Raw genomic sequence first — 21,891 nt, 5'->3', positions numbered from 1 at the left:
ATGTTTTTTTTGCAAGTGCAATTTTGGGGATATTTTAATTGGCTTTTATCTGTAGATAATGCCAAGGGCCAATATAAAATTAGATCAGTTTAGACCAGTGGTTCTCAACCTTTTTTCAGTGATATACCCCCGTGAACATTTTTTTAATTCAAGTACCCCCTAATCAGAGCAAAGCATGTTTGATTGAAAAAAAGACATACAAAAGTAAAATACAGCACTATGTCGTCAGTTTCTGATTTTTTAAATTGTATAACAGTGCAAAATATTGCTCTTTTGTAGTGGTCTTTCATGAACTGTTTGGGAAAAGAGATATGAAAATAATTAAAAACTTGTTGAAAAATAAACAAGTGATTAAATTATAAATAAAGATTAACTTAAATAAAGATCATCTTCAAGTGCCCTTTTTGGGGATTGTAATAGAGATCCATCTGGATTCATGAACTTAAATCTAAGCATTTCTTCACAAAAAAAGAAATCTTTAACATCACTATTTATGGATCATGTCCACAAAAATAATCTAGGTATCAACACTGAATATTGCATTGTTGCATTTATTTTCACAGTTTATGAACTTACATTCACATTTTGTTGAAGTATTATTCAAGAAATTTTTGAATTGTTGCTATTTTTAGAATATTTTCAAAATATCTCACATACCCCTTGGCTTACCTTCAAATACCCCCAGGGGTACGCATACTCCCATTTGAGAACCACTGGTTTTTTAGACAGTCTTGAGCTTTCTGGTTGCGCAACTAGCCATTTCAACCTGAGGAATTCATCAATATTGTCGTTTTTAATAAAAATGTACAACTAATGCATCATTTTCTACATTTACTCACTGCTTGGGTTGATTTGTGGGCACTTTAAACCATGTGGAACATAATGCGCATGGCTAAATATATTGAATTATGCTTTTTGATTGCTGCAAAACGTGCATTTATTGACAAAGTTCTAACCATATAGAAATAAACATTTTTGTTTTATTGAGTAAGGAAAGTTAAATGGGAGCGAGTGATTCCAGTCTTGGCAAAAGACATGCCTCCCATCAGGAGAGCGGATTGGGGGTGGGGGACGACTTTCATTCCCCAACATGGACCATGAACACCAGGACTGGCAGTCGCCGTCCTCCCTTCTTTCAGGCAAGTAGCAATGCATTCTTCATACATATATTACAAATCATATTTTATCATGAAGTATCTACCATGTGTGGTTTTTCTCATGCCCTTCTTTGCCAGCATGAGAACACAATGTGCTACTTTTGTTCTTTGACAGGAAAAAGTTCATTAATGTATACTTAAAGCCTATGTTTGCATAAAAATGTGTCTTCAACATGGTGGTGGTGGATTGTGTTTGCTTTTAGAATAATTTCACGTGTTGAATTGTATAGTTTTTATTATATTAAAGTTGTTTTTATAGTTGGATTGTATGATTCCAATAATCCACACATTGTAAATATACTGTATGTTTAGATCAGAGTAGCAATGCACTATTCAATGTATATGTGTTTTATATAAAGATGTGTTTTGTGTAGAAACCGGTGTTGTGTAATGCTTTAGGTGTGTGTTCTCATCCACTTTTATTGTTAAATATGTTGCCAATATACACAATTTAGTGATCTAATTGGTGATATGAGAATATGATCTTGCTATAAGATTGTTTAGATGTGTTATAAAGAGCAGTTGTTCAATGGCTGGCCCATTCTGGAGCCGTTTGGAAGGGAGTGTTTCTGAACTCAATCAGTTCCAGATGTTTTTTGGCAGCTTTAAACAATGACAAACAAACCAGATACACATGCATGGAACAGACGGTGCGTCCTGCTGGGTGCTGCAGATGCGTTTGCAAATACTTATCACACCTCCTGGGCCTCAAAAGTTAATTAGAAAGTTCTGCCTTTTCATTGTGACTGAAATGAAAATGAGAGGATAAGGTAGATATTGTTACGTGTTTTATTTGGTGGGTTTCCTGTCGAGAGCTAGAAGGCAAATAATTTCCTTTTTGAATCACAAGTACCAAGAAAGAAGGGCTCAAAAAAAAAAAAGGAATACAGCCACATCAATACCTGCACGAAAACGCAATTTACTCAACTCACTTGCATTAAAGCTCCTCAAAAACCATTAAATGGACACTGTCAGTGATGGGAAAGACACGTGGAAAATGTAGTAAGCTAAGCTACAAGTTACTCTCGATTAAAGGGGAACCTTATCACCAGACCTATGTAAGCGTCAATACCTTGATGTTGCAGAAAAAAGACCATATATTTTTTTAACCGATTTCCGAACTCTAAATGGGTGAATTTTGGAGAATTAAACGCCTTTCTATTGTTCGCTCTCGGAGCGATGACGTCACGTTGTGACATCACATAGGTAGTCAATCTGCCATTTTCTCAAACACATTACAAAGATCGAGTCAAATCAGCTCTGTTATTTTCCGTTTTTTCGACTGTTTTCCGTACTTTGGAGACATCATGCCTCGTTGGTGTGTTGTCGGAGGGTGTAACAACATGATCAGGGATGGATTCAAGTTGACTTACGTGGAGTGTGCATCGATTAGCACGGCATGCTAATCGATGCTAGCATGCTATTTAGGCTAGCTATATATACATATTGCATCGTTATGCCTCATTTGTAGTTACATTTGCATCCAGCCTTTCCCTCCACCCACATTTAATGCCAAACAAACACATACCAATCGACGGATTTAAGTTGCACCAGTGTCAAAAGATCTGAAAGTCCCTCGTTTGGTCTGCACACTTTACCGGCGATGCTACAACAGACATGGCACAGAGATGTATGTATACCCTGCGGCACTCAAAGCTGATGCATTTCCAACGATAGTCAACGAAATCACAAAGGTGAGTTTTGTTGATGTTATTGACTTATGTTCTAATCAGACATTTTTGGTCGCGGAATGACTGCCAGCTAATCAATGCTAACATGCTATTTAGGCCAGCTATATGTACATTTGTAGCTATATTTGCATCCAGCCTTTCACTCCACCCACATTTAATTCCAAACAAACACTTACCATTCGTCGGATTTAAGTTGCTCCTGCACATTTTACCGGCGATGCTGCGACAGACATGGCAGAGAGATGTATGGATACCCTGCAACACTCGTTGGTTAGAAGGCGATCGCCAAATATCTTCAATAGCTATTCGCTCAATAGCTTCAGTTTCTTCTTCAATTTCGTTTTTGCTATCTGCCTCCATACTCCAACCATCCGTTTCAATACATGCGTGATCTGCTGAATCACTTAAGCTGCTGAAATCCGAGCTAATGTCGCTATATCTTGCTGTGCTATCCGCCATGTTGGCATCACTAAATGACGTCACAGGAAAATGGACGAAGGATTTACAGATAGCGAAAATCAGGCACTTTTAAAACCTTTTTTCGGGATATTCCATGATGGGCAAAATTTTGAAAAAAACTTCGAAAAATAAAGTAAGCCACTGGGAACTGTTTTTTATTGGTTTTAACCCTTCTGAAATTGTGATAATGTAGCCTCGCTACAGGTGAAGCTATCCCCGGAAAACTAGCAAGCTACACGGCAAAAGTATCTTGCTACATCAACACTAAATCAGGGGCCTCCCCTCGCCAACCTCTGCCACCCTCAAACCTCAACACCCCATCCCGCCCCAAAGACAGTTTGAAAAAAAAATAAAAAAATAAAAAAATCATTATTTCACTCAGCAGAACAGCAAAAATGCAAAAATATAATCCATTACGGGTGCACGCACGTCTGTGTGGTTGTAACAGAGGCCAGTCGACCATGAGAATATAATGCCTGCGCTTTTAGCTCAGTAGTCAGCACGCTCGCCTCTCACACCGGCGACATGGGCTTGCGCCCTGCTTGGAGCAGTAGGAAAAAGAGAGCTGGTACACGATCGGTGCACAAAGCAGAACTGTCTGTTTATTGACAGCCAGGAACACCAGTCATTGCTTTCCGCTATCAAAACCGGGAGTCCCTGATTGGGTGGGGGCCTGTGGTCTTCAGCCCAGGTAATCCTGTGCACTACCAATTTATAAATATCCAGTACAGGCCAATAGTTTGGAAACACCTTCTCATTCAAGGAGTTTTATATATTTTTATGACATTGTAGATTGTCATAAACATTATGGGGCGGCATAGCTCGGTTGGTAGAGTGGCCGTGCCAGCAACTTGAGGGTTGCAGATTCGAATCCCGCTTGTGCCATCTTAGTCACTGCCGTTGTGTCCTTGGGCAAGACACTTTACCCACTTGATCCCAGTGCCACCCACACTGGTTTAAATGTAACTTAGATATTGGGTTTCAATATGTAAAGCGCTTTGAGTCACTTGAGAAAAGCGCTATATAAATATAATTCACTTCACTTCACTTCACTGAAGACATCAAAACTATGAATGAACACGTGGAGTTATGTGCTTAACAAAAAACATGTAATAACTGTTTTATATTCTAGTTTCTTCAAAATAGACAACCATTGCTCTGATTTCTGCTTTGCACACTCTTGGCATTCTCTCGATGAGCTTCAAGAAAACCTGTGTAGTGAAGACCATTTCAGGTGACTACCTGTTGAAGCTCATCAAGTGAATGCCAAGTGAATTCAGAGGTATCAAGGTTGGTCAGTATGGATACAGCCATCCCGGGACATTTTATCCAGTCAATTTTGGGTAAGCACTACATTTCTGTCTCCAAATTCCACATTTAAGGCATCAAGTCTCACTTCGCCTCCGTCAGCTCCAAAGTTTTACCCTCTTCTTTGTGCTCGGTTCTAAAAGCAGCAGTTCATCCTCCGTATATTCAGCTTGAAAAAGAAAAGGTTGTGTGTACAAAAATCAGAGGTGGGTAGTAACGCGCTACATTTACTCCGTTACATCTACTTGTGTAACTTTTGGGATAAATTGTACTTCTAAGAGTAGTTTTTATGTAACATACTTTTACTTTTACTTGAGTATAATTATAGAAAAGAAACGCTACTTTTACTCCGCTCCATTTATCTACATTCAGCGCGCTACTTTTTTTTTATCGATCTGTTAATGTTTGTTTTAGTTTTTCAGACAGACCTTAAAAGTAGGATCCACGCATGCCCGCGTTTCACCAATCACATGCAGTCACTGGTGACGTTGGACCAATCAAACAGAGCCAGGCGGTCACATGACCGTCACACGTAAAACCCGACTTAAACAAGTTGAAAAACTTATTGGGGTGTTACCATTTAGTGGTCAATTGTACGGAATTTGTACTGTGCTGTGCAATCTGCTAATAAAAGTTTTGATCAATCAATCAAAAGTGTAAAGAAAAAAAAGACACTTTTTATTTCAACCGTACTTCCCGTCAAAAGCCTAAAGACTGAACGCACAGTTCCTGTCTTCACAAAACAAGTGCTGCTCCATCGCGCCTGCGCTAACAAAATAAGAGTCTTCGAAAGCCAGTGCAAACAAGCTGGCAACCTACAAAGTTTGCCGCCAATGTATTTCTTGTAACGTGTGTAAAAATGAATATGGAATCTGGACAAATAAGATGCCAAAAACCAACGACTTCCATGTGGTATTAGACAGAAAGGGGGAACTTTTTTTCTCCTCCATTTGAAAACATGGACGTTATCAGCACTATACTGTCTGATTCCAATTAATGCAAGTCATCAGAATCAGGTAATACACCAACTTATATTCTTGTCTTCATGAAAGATAGGAATCTATATGTTAAACATGCATGTATATTCAATAAAACACCTTTAACATGTCAACAAAAACGACAAAATAAATAAATATAAACTATATACTGTGTATATATATATATATATATATATATATATATATATATATACATATTATATATATATATATACATATATATATATATATATATATATGTGTGTGTGTGTGTGTGTGTGTGTGTGTGTGTGTGTGTGTGTGTGTGTGTGTGTGTATGTTTATGTATATATGAGGTAGATCAGTGGTTCTCAAATGGGGCTACGTGTACCCCTGGGGGTACTTGAAGGTATGCCAAGGGGGTACGTGAGATTTTTTGAAAATATTCTAAAAATACCAACAACTCAGAAATCGTGAGATTTTTGGAAAATATTCTAAAAATACTAACAACTCAGAAATCCTTTATAAATATATTTATTGAATAATACTTCAACAAAATATGAATATAAATTCATAAACTGTGAAAAGAAATGCAACAATGCAATATTTAGTGTTGACAGCTAGATTTTTTTGTGGACATGTTCCATAAATATTGATGTTAAAGATTCATTTTTTTGTGAAGAAATGTTTAGAATTAAGTTGATGAATCCAGATGAATCTCTATTACAATCCCCAAAGAGGGCACTTTAAGTTGATGATTACTTCCATTTGTAGACATCTTTATTTATAATTGAATCACTTGTTTATTTTTCAACAAGTTTTTAGTTAAAGGGGAACATTATCACAATCTCTGAAGGGTTAAAACCAATAAAAATCAGCTCCCAGTGGCTTATTTTATTTTTCGAAGTCTTTTTACCCATCACGCGATATCCCGAAAAACGGCTTCAAAGTGCCTGATTTAACCGTCGTTATACCCACCCGTCCATTATTCTGTGACGACACAGCGTGACCACACAGAAACATACATGGCGGATAGCACAGAAAGGTATAGCGATATTAGCTCGGATTCAGACTCGGATTTCAGAGCCGTAAGCGATTCAACAAATTATGCATGTATTGAAACGAATGGTTGGAGTGTGGAGGCAGGTACCAAAAATGAAATTAAAGAAGAAACAGAAGCTTTTGAGCCTTATCTAGACAGACAGTGGCACTGGAGGAAGCAAGGACGAATTCGGCGATCGCCTTCTAACCAACGATTGGTATGTGTTTGTTTGGCATTAAATATGGGTGGAGGGAAAGGCTGGATGCAAATATAGCTACAAATGAGGCATAATGATGCAATATGTACATACAGCTAGCCTAAATAGCATGTTAGCATCGATTAGCTTGCAGTCATGCCCTGACCAATTATGTCTGATTAGCACACTTCACTGGGTCAATAACATCAACAAAACTCACCTTTGTGATTTCGTTGATTTTATCGTTGGAAATGCATCTGCTTTGAGTGTCGCAGGATATCCACACATTCTTGCCATCTCTGTCATAGCATAGCTGTCGTCGGTACAGTGTGCAGAACAAACGAGGAACTTTCGCATCTTTTGCCCACTGGTGCAACTTAAATCCGTCCATGTTAGTGTTTGTACACCCTCCGACAACACACAGACGAGGTATGATCTCTCCAAGGTACGGGAAAACAGTCGAAAAAATGGAAAATAACAGAGCTGATTTGACCTGGTGTGTGTAATGTGTTTGAGAAAATGGCGGATCTCTTCACGATGTGACGTCACGGGTGAAAGGTCATTGCTCCGACAGGCGAACAATTGAAAGGCGTTTAAATCGCCAAATTCACCCTTTTAGAGTTTGGAAATCGGTTAAAAAAACATATGGTCTTTTTTCTGCAACATCAAGGTATATATTGACGCTTAAGTAGGTCTGGTGATAATATTCCCCTTTATTGTATATCTTTTTTAGGAATAGTTCAAGAAAGACCACTACAAATGAGCAATATTTTGCACTGTTATACAATTTAATGAATCAGAAACTGATGACATAGTGCTGTATTTTACTTCTTTATCTCTTTTTTCAACCAAAAATGCTTTGCTCTGATTAGGGGTTACTTGATTTAGAAAAAATTTCACAGGGGGTACATCGCTGAAAAAAGGTTGAGAACCACTGAGGTAGATCACCTCGACTTGGTCATTTATTAAATAATTGATTAACGTTGAAAAACTTATTGGGGTGTTACCATTTAGTGGTCAATTGTACGGAATACGTACTGTACTGTGCAATCTAATAATACAAGTTTCAATCAATCAATCAATCAATCAATCAATCAATCAATCAATCAATCAATCATTGAATGCCTACTGAGCCTATGGTGCTGTAAAGTTATTGTGGTTCAATTGGCCTTAATTGTTTTATTGTAATGTATTATTATTTAATATATATTATTGTTTTAGTTGCTTAAGCGATATTTCTGGCTCTGAATTTGCTCCTTGCTATTTTTATGTTTTTGTGCATTATTTGTTGCCGTAATCATTAAACAAGCAGGTTACTGTCATAGGGGCTAAGCTCGATTGGTAGAGTGGCCGTGCCAGCAACTTGCGGGTTGCAGGTTCGATTCCCGCTTCTGCCAACCTAGTCACTGCCGTTGTGTCCTTGGACAAGACATTTTACCCACCTGCTCCCAGTGCCACCCGCACTGGTTTGAATGTAACTTAGATATTGGGTTTCACTATGTAAAGTGCTTTGAGTCACTAGAGAAAAAGCGCTATATAAATATAATTCACTTCACTACTCATCAGTTACTCAGTACTTGAGTAGGTTTTTCACAACATACTCTTTACTTTTACTCAAGTAAATATTTGGGTGACTACTCCTTACTTTTACTTGAGTAATACATCTCTAAAGTAACAGTACTCTTACTTGAGTACAATATCTGGCTACTCTACCCACGTCTGACAAAAATAGCCTTCTTCGTTTTCAGTTACCAAGTCTGCCATGATTAGCACACACACACACACACGCACATACACATGCTTGCAAGCACGCACACACACACACACACGCGCGCGCGCACACACACACACGCACACACACACACACACACACACACACACACACACACACACACACACACACACACACACACACTTCAGGAAGTGGGAACACACATTTTTTGATGGAAGTTGGAAGTGCACTGCTATGGGAACGTAAATAAATGTGCTGAGGAAAGAAGTTTGGTAATGCATAAAATGACCATAATAAGAATGGGTTGTACTTGTATAGTGCTTTTCTACCTTCAAGGTACTCAAAGCGCTTTGACACTACTTCCACATTCACCCATTCACACACTAGAGAATTTAAGGGGATACCTTTAGTCAAAAATGATTTATGGGGGGTCATAAATCAATGATTTATGAGGGGTCAAGGTCAAAGGTCAATGATTTATGAGGGGTCAAGTTCAAAGGTTAATGATTTATGAGGGGTCAAGGTTAAAGGTCAAAGTCAAAGGTCAAAGTCAAAGGTCAGGGTCAAATGTCAAGGTCAAGTGGGTGTGGCTTACCCGGAAGAGGGTGGAGTTAAGACCTGCGGTGGGAGTGGGTAAACCAGGAAGAGGGTGGAGTTTTAAACAGAAAGAGGGCAGAGTTAAGACCTGCGGTGGGAGTGGTTAAACCAGGAAGAGGGTGGAGTTAAGACCTGACGAGGGAACAAAGGAGGGTTCAGTTTTTTAAGAAAGCAATGTCATCTGAGCAGCATGTGACCGTATATTTGATAGTTTAAATGTTTACGATCGTTTGAAACAACTTCCAGATTTCGATGTATTGATGGCTGGGAATGTTACGTGTGGAGATGTGGACACGCACGCACTTCACACACGCACACACACACACACACACACACACACACACACGCACTCACACACACACACACACACACACACACACACACACACACACACACACACACACACGCAGAGGAGGGGTACAAAAGGGCGGTGTAAGGCTTAGTCATTATTTGGAGCTTTATACGTTAGCGTAAAGACTTTGTTCGATTCGGTCATGATTAGTGAAACGCCTGTGTCGATTTATAAAAATAATAAAACTTGCATTGACGCTCCGCAAAAAAGTCGAGTGTTTCTAAATCGTATTCAGATGCCGCCGACCGAGTCTTTGCGTGAGAAATGGGACTTGGAAGCGTACGGGATGGAGGGATCTTTTGGATTTGTATTCAGATACGAAATGGGGGATATCTGCTTATTTCAGCTAAAAGAAAGAAGAGACGGAAGCTCTTTCTCGATATTTTCATCGTTATCTACCGTGGATTGGGAAGTTTTTGGTGGACACGCACGCACTTCACACACGCGCACACACACACACGCACGCACGCACGCACGCACGCACGCACACACACACACACAAGCACACACACACACACACACACACACACATACACCCCATTACCTCCGTTTTTACCACGTTATTAGACAATGGTTTAACTCCGTTTAAGCATTTAAACGTGCGGTATACAATACATATATACATATATTTACTTACAGATTTTCCGTTTACATCTCCGGCTCACTGGTCTCTCTTAACGCTGACGGGTCCGTCAAGGGCCATTCCAGGCAGAGGAGAAGGCTTGATTGCGCCAAAGAACCCAGACATCGAATCCTTGCTCCGAGGGGAAATCATCGAAAACGACGGTGAATGTCCGACAGGCACCCGCTGTAAGTTTTTCTCGTTTTCTGTAAGCTTTTTAAGATTCTCCGCGATTTTTAAAGAGCTCCTCTCATTCCAATGTCTTTCGCTCAAATGAATTTTGCGCCTAAGGGGAATGGGCGGGGACTGATTCCGGAGGTGGGCGGTTGTTTCCGCCAAGCAACCTTCTGGTGTGCATTAGCGTCACTTACTGAAATGGAGTGTGGACCAAGATGGATCCCTACTCTATATTCTTTTATTTAAGCCAATGTTTTTTAAATACGTGTATAATGCTTTATATCCTATGTGTTGTGAATTCCATCCTACATTATCTTCCAAGGAACCCAAAGAAATGTTACCACACCTCCCGCTTTATTTATTCTATAGATTGCCTGAACTATTTCATAAACTAAATCTTGTCTTGTTACTGATGCTATGTTTTTTATGCTCATCAATGCACTGTTGGACTGCGAGCACACAACTACTTTCCTTGCTTTGTTTTCCTCTATACAGTTAAACGCCATAAAAATTGCTACCAATTCCCCCGTAAAAACAGATAGTTTATCACTGATTATTTGATTTAATACTATGTTTCCTTGTGGGATAACTGCTACAGCTCTTACCTTTATTTTTTTATAGTTTTTGATGCATCCGTATATATCATATCTCAATCCATTTTTCTATCCGGTAACTATTTAAATTTCTATTCTTTAGTAATTGCATGTTTTCTTTTGGGTTATCAAACATCCACGGTGGTATTGCAGGCATTGGTACTGTAGGACTAACTTTAATATTGTCAATTTTAACTTTATTACATATGTCTCCTATAATCCACCCAAAACTATTCTTTTTTGTTTTCTCTTTTTCTTGGCAGTTTGGTAGCACTGGACAAGTCGGATATCCTTGCTTGGATCCTTTTAAAGTTGCCCGATAAACTGCTGAGAGTTGATCTCTCCTCTTGTCCAAAGGTTTTTCGTTCATTTTTACTTGTAATACTGCCACTAGGGTTGATGTAGTAGCTCCACAACATAACCTTAAAGCCTGTGACTGGATCCGGTCTATTTTCCCAAGTCATGTTTTTGAAGCAGATTGGTAAATAATGCATCCGTAATCAATAACAGATGAAATTAAAGTTATAAATATATACATGTATTGTTTTCAACGCTAACCTATCAGCCCCCCAATCATTACCCCTCAAAGCCCTCATTATATTTAACACCTTTTTACTTTTTCCCCTTTTTTTTTTATTTTCCGGAAGGAACACTCCTGAAGGAATAAATAAAGTACTATCTAATCTAATCTAATCAAATCTATTTTGCTGATGTGGGTTGACTAGTTCATATTTTTATCAAACCATATTCCTAAATATTTAAATACTTGTACCTCTTCTATATTTTCACCTTAGAGTTTTTATTTGGAGCTTGTTTTGTACTTTTGTCTTTGTAAAATGTATGACTTTTGTCTTTCCAACAGAGAATCTTAAACCTCAAGCCGTTCCCCAGTCTTGAACATTATTTACCACTTTGTTAGTTTTTTGATTATTTCTTTTGACTCTAAATAATATACTAGTCTTTCATTAATCATTTTTTTTTTTCCATTACTTTTCCCCAAATTTATAATTTCCTGCCTCTTCCGGGTCTTACCCTGACTTGCATATTGGAATTGTTAGCGCTAATTTTCCCCTCTGCCGGTCATTCTCCTTCTTCATATATCCTGTCATATCATTTCAAGACCACTTCTTTGACGATGCTACCTAAGTTTTTGATCATTTGATAACTCACCAGGTGTTTCCCCATTACGTATTTTTAACCTTTTTCAAAATTCGAACCATTTCATTCAAAGAAAATGTCATATCCATAGTGTTGGTAAAGCTATTATCGTTGACTTCCATCATTTCCCCAATATTTAAACTCATTGTTTTTTCTCTCTTTTGTTTTTCCACATTTCTCAAATTATCATTACTGTGCACTTTAACAAATGTTTTTGCTAAAGGTTCTGCTGTTTCTTTACCCGTGACTACATCTTCTTTAATAAATGTGGCACATCATCCTCTTTACCCTTCATTCCTATCTTTACGAATCGTTATATATCCTTTTATTATAAAGTTTAATTTTGGCTTCAGCCCTGTTTCTTGAATACAAATTATACGTGGTTTAGTTTTCATATTTTTAATATATCCCTTTAATTCATGTTCGGTTGCTATCAAACTTCTGGCATTCCGCCGGACAATTAACAGGGTGTTGGAATGTGGTAACATGACTCCGTCACGTCTACTCTCCGTAGTACAGCTTGCACCCGGTACCAAGATAGTTCTTTCAACAACTTTGATGCTGCTTTGACAATTATTTTGATCTTCTCAGTCTTATTTTTTACTTTCATTTTGTATCAAAGCTGAGTTGTGCTCTCTGGTTTATTTTGCAAATGAACCGACAGAACATGATCATGTACAAGACTCGCCTACCCACAATGCACTGCAGCCCAACGCTCCTGGTCGGATGTTTTTTTCGGGGTTCATGGAGAGATGCGGTAAAGAGTGGTAGCCAAGACACACGGTCACACACGGTCACACACGGTCACACTCGGCAATTATTTTGACCTGGGGAGCAGATTTAGAGGAAAAAATGTGTCTGGGGGGCCGGGATATCTGATTTTCAGGTACAAAAAACTTCACAATGACACAAAATAAACACAACAGTTAAACCTCACACTAAAAACAAGACATTGACTTGTACGTTCAAAAGACAGAATAGAACAAGTCAAGACATGCAATGCCATCTACAAAATGTTATGTAAATGTTAGTCATTACACACGCGGCTATGGTTTTGATGTATTTGTTACAGACATGTTTACGTCAAGTAACATCACATGGTTCCATTTGCACCTTTCAACAAATCTGAAAAGGAATATTAAGAAGTAAAACTTATATTTAATCCTACCTCTTCTCCGAGCACACGGTGACTGTACATACGGGTCGAAAAATGTTGACCTAATTCAGCATTTCTCAAAGTGTGGGGAATAGAGACATGACAGGTGGGGCGCGAGGAAAGGGAGGAAATTTTTTTTTTATTTTTTTTACTATGCTTTCATTTTCTATACACACTGTAAATCACTTTGCGATTCTGTCTGTGAAATCCACCGTATAAATAAATGTAAATTACTTATTTTTCCTGTAGGCTTTAAATTTCTCGGCAGGAGCGAAAGTTTGACAGACATAGCAACAGTAACTTTTGCAGGCGGGGCTAAGAGGAACAAACTTTCGCGCGGATGGGTAGCAGGCTAATGTGCGGACCACAATTACACAAAATGGATACATTTGCAACTCGCACCTCAAAGGTCTGCGGAGAAACAAAAATATGACGGGTCTAATCAACCAAAAAGTCAACCTAAAAGAAAATATGGCGAAGGGTATCTTGCTCTTGGATTCACGGCAGCGGAGGTGGGGGCAGAGGAGAAACCCCTGTGTGTTCTTTGTCTAAAACGGCTAGCAGCAGACAGCATGAGACCCAACAAAGTAAAGAGACAACTCGAGACCTCACATGATGTCCAATAAATTGTTTTGTTGGTGCGATGGGGGTAGGTGGGCCTTGAAAACTAACCCCTTAGTCTAAAGTGGGGATGACAGAAAAAAAAAAGTTTGAGAAGCCCTGACCAAATTGTACGGATCTCACTTTAAACGGCAAACCGATCATTTAAATGTTTTCACTTTGAATATGAAACGAGGAGTAAAATGTACAATGTACAATATTATCAATTATTTCACAATGACATGTTTTAAGGATATTGTACAGTATAATTAAATCTAAAATGAATGTGATCACTTTCAGGATCATTTTATTTTTAGCCAGTAAACAACTGTTATGTACTTTTGAATCGGGTTTTCAAAAAAAAAAAAGAAAAAGGGAGGGACAATCAAGGATCAACAATGGCACGACTTTCACTAGCTTGCGTGAGGTCAAAAGACAAGAGATTTTAGACCAATGCTGCTTTGGATCTGTTCCTGCTAAACTAGTAAGTGACTTTCAATGCTCAAATCAGAATAATAATACTAATTTTAGCTACTGGAAATTTGTGTGGTAGCAATAAATACCCACCAGCGCGATACTTCGCAGTTCCACACTGACCAACCACGCAACAAACTCAAAAGAACTGTACAAGGAAAAAACAATGCAGTGACTTCAAACTGCAAATATAAGGTTTGAGTAAAATATGTAGGTTGGTGTGAATGTTGTCCGTCTATCTATGTTGACCCTGCAATAAGGGGGCGACTTGTCCAGGGTGTACACCTCCTTCCACCCGATTGTAGCTGAGATAGGCGCCAGCGACCCCCACGTCCCCAAAAGGGAATAAGTGGTAGAAAACGGATGTAGGTTCCTACTGTGGAAAGTTCAGTAATACAGAATCATTGTGGCATTATCGTGTCAGTTTGACGCTATATGCGCTAGTCCTCATGGTAAATGTGGTTTTCCTTTTGGGAAAACGCCATCGCTTTGGTTCACTGGTGCGGCCAATATAAACCAAAACTGAAAGTTCTTAAGTGGGGCTTTAAGTAGAGTTTATAAATCTTGTATCTGTGCCACATATAGCCTTATTTCAGTGTCAACAGTCTCCAGCTTACTTGCTACACATGTTTTGGCTCTACCCATCCCTGTGCAGTTATTGGACCGACATTTTTAATACTTTGTCTGTTGTTGTAATTACCTACTAGGCCTTCTTTGCCTTTATTTGTTGTTGTATCTTTATGTTAGCAATTGGGACTTTTTGAATGAAATTGTCTGTGGCTCCATGTTAACGAAGTTGCCTGTACTATTTGACTGATGCATTTTATTGATTGATTTATTATTTTTCTTTCTTTTTCGTTTTGTCTCCTAAGAAAAAAAATGTGGTAACTTTGTTTGTTTTATAACTTGTGCCAGGATAGCAGTAATTGCACAAAGGCATTCTTCTTCTTTTAGTTTTCTGACAGCACGTAGGCGTTCGCATCAACTTTCGTCTTTTTAACAAATGGGTAAAGGGGGGATGATGTATGCCGTAAAACTAGTTGGCACATTTAATATTTAATAATAATGAATATTGTAAAATTCTATAATTTTTGTTATTTAAAGGGGAAAACCCGATTCAAAAGTACATAACAGTTGTTTACTGGCTGAAAATAAAATGATCCTGAAAGTGATCACATTCATTTTAGATTTAATTATACTGTACAATATCCTTAAAACATGTCATTGTGAAATAATTGATAATATTGTACATTGTACATTTTACTCCTCGTTTCATATTCAAAGTGAAAACATTTAAATGATCGGTTTGCCGTTTAAAGTGAGATCCGTACAATTAGGTCAGGGCTTCTCAAACTTTTTTTTTTCTGTCATCCCCACTTTAGACTAAGGGGTTAGTTTTCAAGGCCCACCTACCCCCATCGCCCCAACAAAACAATTTATTGGACATCATGTGAGGTCTCGAGTTGTCTCTTTACTTTGTTGGGTCTCATGCTGTCTGCTGCTAGCCGTTTTAGACACAGAACACACAGGGGTCTCTCCTCTGCCCCCCACCTCCGCTGCCGTGAATCCAAGAGCAAGATACCCTTCGCCATATTTTCTTTTAGGTTGACTTTTTGGTTGATTAGACCCGTCATATTTTTGTTTCTCCGCAGACCTTTGAGGTGCGAGTTGCAAATGTATCCATTTTGTGTAATTGTGGTCCGCACATTAGCCTGCTACCCATCCGCGCGAAAGTTTGTTCCTCTTAGCCCCGCCTGCAAAAGTTACTGTTGCTATGTCTGTCAAACTTTCGCTCCTGCCGAGAAATTTAAAGCCTACAGGAAAAATAAGTAATTTACATTTATTTATACGGTGGATTTCACAGACAGAATCGCAAAGTGATTTACAGTGTGTATAGAAAATGAAAGCATAGTAAAAAAAATAAAAAATGAAAAATTTCCTCCCTTTCCTCGCGCCCCACCTGTCATGTCTCTATTCCCTACACTTTGAGAAATGCTGAATTAGGTCAACATTTTTCGACCCGTATGTACAGTCACCGTGTGCTCGGAGAAGAGGTAGGATTAAATATAAGTTTTACTTCTTAATATTCCTTTTCAGATTTGTTGAAAGGTGCAAATGGAACCATGTGATGTTACTTGACGTAAACATGTCCGTAACAAATACATCAAAACCATAGCCGCGTGTGTAATGACTAACATTTACATAACATTTTGTAGATGGCATTGCATGTCTTGACTTGTTCTATTCTGTCTTTTGAACGTACAAGTCAATGTCTTGTTTTTAGTGTGAGGTTTAACTGTTGTGTTTATTTTGTGTCATTGTGAAGTTTTTTGTACCTGAAAATCAGATATCCCGGCCCCCCAGACACATTTTTTCCTCTAAATCTGCTCCCCAGGTCAAAATAATTGCCGAGTGTGACCGTGTGTGACCGTGTGTGACCGTGTGTCTTGGCTACCACTCTTTACCGCATCTCTCCATGAACCCCGAAAAAAACATCCGACCAGGAGCGTTGGGCTGCAGTGCATTGTGGGTAGGCGAGTCTTGTACATGATCATGTTCTGTCGGTTCATTTGCAAAATAAACCAGAGAGCACAACTCAGCTTTGATACAAAATGAAAGTAAAAAATAAGACTGAGAAGATCAAAATAATTGTCAAAGCAGCATCAAAGTTGTTGAAAGAACTATCTTGGTACCGGGTGCAAGCTGTACTACGGAGAGTAGACCTGACGGAGTCATGTTACCACATTCCAACACCCTGTTAATTGTCCGGCGGAATGCCAGAAGTTTGATAGCAACCGAACATGAATTAAAGGGATATATTAAAAATATGAAAACTAAACCACGTATAATTTGTATTCAAGAAACAGGGCTGAAGCCAAAATTAAACTTTATAATAAAAGGATATATAACGATTCGTAAAGATAGGAATGAAGGGTAAAGAGGATGATGTGCCACATTTATTAAAGAAGATGTAGTCACGGGTAAAGAAACAGCAGAACCTTTAGCAAAAACATTTGTTAAAGTGCACAGTAATGATAATTTGAGAAATGTGGAAAAACAAAAGAGAGAAAAAACAATGAGTTTAAATATTGGGGAAATGATGGAAGTCAACGATAATAGCTTTACCAACACTATGGATATGACATTTTCTTTGAATGAAATGGTTCGAATTTTGAAAAAGGTTAAAAATACGTAATGGGGAAACACCTGGTGAGTTATCAAATGATCAAAAACTTAGGTAGCATCGTCAAAGAAGTGGTCTTGAAATGATATGACAGGATATATGAAGAAGGAGAATGACCGGCAGAGGGGAAAATTAGCGCTAACAATTCCAATATGCAAGTCAGGGTAAGACCCGGAAGAGGCAGGAAATTATAAATTTGGGGAAAAGTAATGGAAAAAAAAAAAGATTAATGAAAGACTAGTATATTATTTAGAGTCAAAAGAAATAATCAAAAAACTAACAAAGTGGTAAATAATGTTCAAGACTGGGGAACGGCTTGAGGTTTAAGATTCTCTGTTGGAAAGACAAAAGTCATACATTTTACAAAGACAAAAGTACAAAACAAGCTCCAAATAAAAACTTCAAGGTGAAAATATAGAAGAGGTACAAGTATTTAAATATTTAGGAATATAGTTTGATAAAAATATGAACTAGTCAACCCACATCAGCAAAATAGATTTGATTAGATTAGATTAGATAGTACTTTATTTATTCCTTCAGGAGTGTTCCTTCCGGAAAATAAAAAAAAAAGGGGAAAAAGTAAAAAGGTGTTAAATATAATGAGGGCTTTGAGGGGTAATGATTGGGGGGCTGATAGGTTAACGTTGAAAACAATACATGTATATATTTATAACTTTAATTCCATCTGTTATTGATTACGGATGCATTATTTACCAATCTGCTTCAAAAACATGACTTGGGAAAATAGACCGGATCCAGTCACAGGCTTTAAGGTTATGTTGTGGAGCTACTACATCAACCCTAGTGGCAGTATTACAAGTAAAAATGAACGAAAAACCTTTGGACAAGAGGAGAGATCAACTCTCAGCAGTTTATCGGGCAACTTTAAAAGGATCCAAGCAAGGATATCCGACTTGTCCAGTGCTACCAAACTGCCAAGAAAAAGAGGAAACAAAAAAGAATAGTTTTGGGTGGATTATAGGAGACATATGTAATAAAGTTAAAATTGACAATATTAAAGTTAGTCCTACAGTACCAATGCCTGCAATACCACCGTGGATGTTTGATAACCCAAAAGAAAACATGCAATTACTAAAGAATAGAAATTTAAATAGTTACCGGATAGAAAAATGGATTGAGATATGATATATACGGATGCATCAAAAACTATAAAAAAATAAAGGTAAGAGCTGTAGCAGTTATCCCACAAGGAAACATAGTATTAAATCAAATAATCAGTGATAAACTATCTGTTTTTACGGGGGAATTGGTAGCAATTTTTATGGCGTTTAACTGTATAGAGGAAAACAAAGCAAGGAAAGTAGTTGTGTGCTCGCAGTCCAACAGTGCATTGATGAGCATAAAAAACATAGCATCAGAAACAAGACAAGATTTAGTTTATGAAATAGTTCAGGCAATCTATAGAATAAATAAAGCGGGAGGTGTGGTAACATTTCTTTGGGTTCCTTGGAAGATATTGTAGGATGGAATTCACAACACATAGGATATAAAGCATTATACACGTATTTAAAAAACATTGGGTTAAATAAAAGAATATAGAGTAGGGATCCATCTTGGTCCACACTCCATTTCAGTAAGTGACGCTAATGCACACCAGAAGGTTGCTTGGCGGAAACAACCGCCCACCTCCGGAATCAGTCCCCGCCCATTCCCCTGAGCGCGAAATTCATTTGAGCGAAAGACATTGGAATGAGAGGAGCTCTTTAAAAATCGCGGAGAATCTTAAAAAGCTTACAGAAAACGAGAAAAACTTACAGCGGGTGCCTGTCGGACATTCACCGTCGTTTTCGATGATTTCCCCTCGGAGCAAGGATTCGATGTCTGGGTTCTTTGGCGCAATCAAGCCTTCTCCTCTGCCTGGAATGGCCGTTGACGGACCCGTCAGCGTTAAGAGAGACCAGTGAGCCGGAGATGTAAACGGAAAATCTGTAAGTAAATATATGTACAGTATATATGTATTGTATACCGGACGTTTAAATGCTTAAACGGAGTTAAACCATTGTCTAATAACGTGGTAAAAACGGAGGTAATGGGGTGTATGTGTGTGTGTGTGTGTGTGTGTGTGTGTGCTTGTGTGCGTGTGTGTGTGTGTGTGTGTGTGTGTGTGTGTGTGTGCGTGCGTGCGTGCGTGCGTGCGTGTGTGTGTGCGTGCGTGTCCTGTTGTTTCAAACGATCGTAAACATTTAAACTGTCAAATGGCTGGTCAGTAAAAACTGAACCCTCCTTTGTCCCCCAAACTGACCTGTTGTTTCAAACGATCGTAAACATAGTTTCTCCATCTGTTTAAATATGTTTTCGTGAGGTATGGAAGTTGTTTCAAACGATCGTAAACATTTAAACTGTCAAATGGCTGGTCAGTAAAAACTGAACCCTCCTTTGTCCCCTCTTCTGGTCTTAACGATGTGTGCGTACGAATGTGTGTGTGTGTGTGTGTGTGTGTGTGTGTGTGTGTGTGTGTGTGTGTGTGTGTGTGTGTGTGTGTGTGTGTGTGTGCGTGCGTGCGTGCGTGCGTGCGTGTGTGTGTGTGTGTGTGTGTGTGTGCGTGTGTGAAGTGCGTGCGTGTCCACCAAAAACTTCCCAATCCACGGTAGATAACGATGAAAATATCGAGAAAGGGCTTCCGTCTCTTCTTTCTTTTAGCTGAAATAAGCAGATATCCCCCATTTCGTATCTGAATACAAATCCAAAAGATCCCTCCATCCCGTACGCTTCCAAGTCCCATTTCTCACGCAAAGACTCGGTTGGCGGCATCTGAATACGATTTAGAAACACTCGACTTTTTTGCGGAGCGTCAATGTAAGTTTTATTATTTTTATAAATCGACACAGGCGTTTCACTAATCATGACCGAATCGAACAAAGTCTTTACGCTAACGTATAAAGCTCCAAATAATGACTAAGCCTTACACCGCCCTTTTGTACCCCTCCTCTGCGTGTGTGTGTGTGTGTGTGTGTGTGTGTGTGTGTGTGTGTGTGTGTGTGTGTGCGTGTGTGAAGTGCGTGCGTGTCCACATCTCCACACGTAACATTCCCAGCCATCAATACATCGAAATCTGGAAGTTGTTTCAAACGATCGTAAACATTTAAACTATCAAATATATGGTCACATGCTGCTCAGATAACATTGCTTTCTTAAAAAACTGAACCCTCCTTTGTTCCCTCGTCAGGTCTTAACTCCACCCTCTTCCTGGTTTAACCACTCCCACCGCAGGTCTTAACTCTGCCCTCTTTCTGTTTAAAACTCCACCCTCTTCCTGGTTTACCCACTCCCACCGCAGGTCTTAACTCCACCCTCTTCCGGGTAAGCCACACCCACTTGACCTTGACATTTGACCCTGACCTTTGACTTTGACCTTTGACCTTTAACCTTGACCCCTCATAAATCATTAACCTTTGAACTTGACCCCTCATAAATCATTGACCTTTGACCTTGACCCCTCATAAATCATTGATTTATGACCCCCCATAAATCATTTTTGACTAAAGGTATCCCCTTAAATTCTCTCACACTCATTCACACACTGATGGAGGGAGCTGCCATTCAAGGCGCTAACCAGCACCCATCAGGAGCAAGGGTGAAGTGTCTTGCTCAGGACACAACGGACGTGACGAGGTTGGTACTAGGTGGGGATTTGAACCAGGGACCCTCGGGTTGCGCACGGCCACTCTCCCACAGCGCCAGGCCGTATATATTGTACATATAATCATTGGTACTTTAACTTTAACGTAACTTTATAACATATTGATATGAATGTGTCTGTTACTACATTATATATAGACTTGCAGCATGTATACAAAACGATAAGAATTTAGAAGTTGTTTTTGAGGACTTTGAAGGATACAACGTTGACGTTCAATAGCCGCATCTCGGAAGTATTTTTTTTTTGTTGAGAATCCTTAAAAAAAAAAAAAATGTGATATCACTATGGAGAAGTGGAGGATACCAGTCACTCATGCAGTAAGCTACCACCGCCATGTTTGACTGCACACAAAACACACGTATCTTGCTACTCAAAGTGTTGACTAATTTTCAGTGGAAAGTTTCAGTGTCTCTTCAGAAGTAATACCGACATAATTCTTTCTTTATTGCAAGTCAATTCTTTGAAATTGGTGGCTCTCAAGTGACTTGATAATATTTGTTGTTGCAGCAGATGTTCCCGCAAACAAGCATGAACTATGGCTCTTCTGAGAAAAAGTCAGTACAAATATTTTTTTCATGATTTATCATTATAAGATACACTTCTATTTTTGATTAAGCACAATTCATTATCATCAGAGGTGGGTAGTAACGCGCTACATGTATTCCGTTACATTTACTTGAGTAACTTTTGGGATAAATTGTACTTCTACGAGTAGTTTTTATGCAACATACTTTTACTTTTACTTGAGTATATTTATAGAGAAGAAACGCTACTTT

At 38.7% G+C, this 21,891-nt stretch overlaps 1 protein-coding gene across 5 annotated transcripts in view; it reads left to right on the top strand.

Annotated features, from left to right (window-relative positions):
• The first annotated feature begins 802 nt into the window (after nucleotides 1–802).
• glt8d2 (glycosyltransferase 8 domain containing 2) overlaps nucleotides 803–21,891 on the top strand; it is a 47,432-nt gene continuing 26,343 nt past the window's right edge. Inside the window, exons 1-2 of one of the 5 annotated variants that reach the window (XM_061913278.1) lie at nucleotides 803–1,139; nucleotides 21,626–21,669. In XM_061913278.1, coding sequence (XP_061769262.1) covers nucleotides 21,651–21,669 — 19 coding nt within the window. In that variant the 5' untranslated portion in view covers nucleotides 803–1,139; nucleotides 21,626–21,650. Of the gene's footprint in view, nucleotides 1,140–21,622; nucleotides 21,670–21,891 lie in introns of all 5 variants that reach the window. The other 4 variants (XM_061913276.1, XM_061913277.1, XM_061913275.1 and 1 more) reach the window with 4 other exon arrangements.

Source organism: Nerophis ophidion, linkage group LG10, assembly GCF_033978795.1.
Source record: "Nerophis ophidion isolate RoL-2023_Sa linkage group LG10, RoL_Noph_v1.0, whole genome shotgun sequence".
Lineage (NCBI taxonomy): Eukaryota > Metazoa > Chordata > Actinopteri > Syngnathiformes > Syngnathidae > Nerophis > Nerophis ophidion.
The sequence above is the reverse complement of the archived record's forward strand: the minus strand, read 5'-3'. Positions and strand labels throughout refer to the sequence as shown.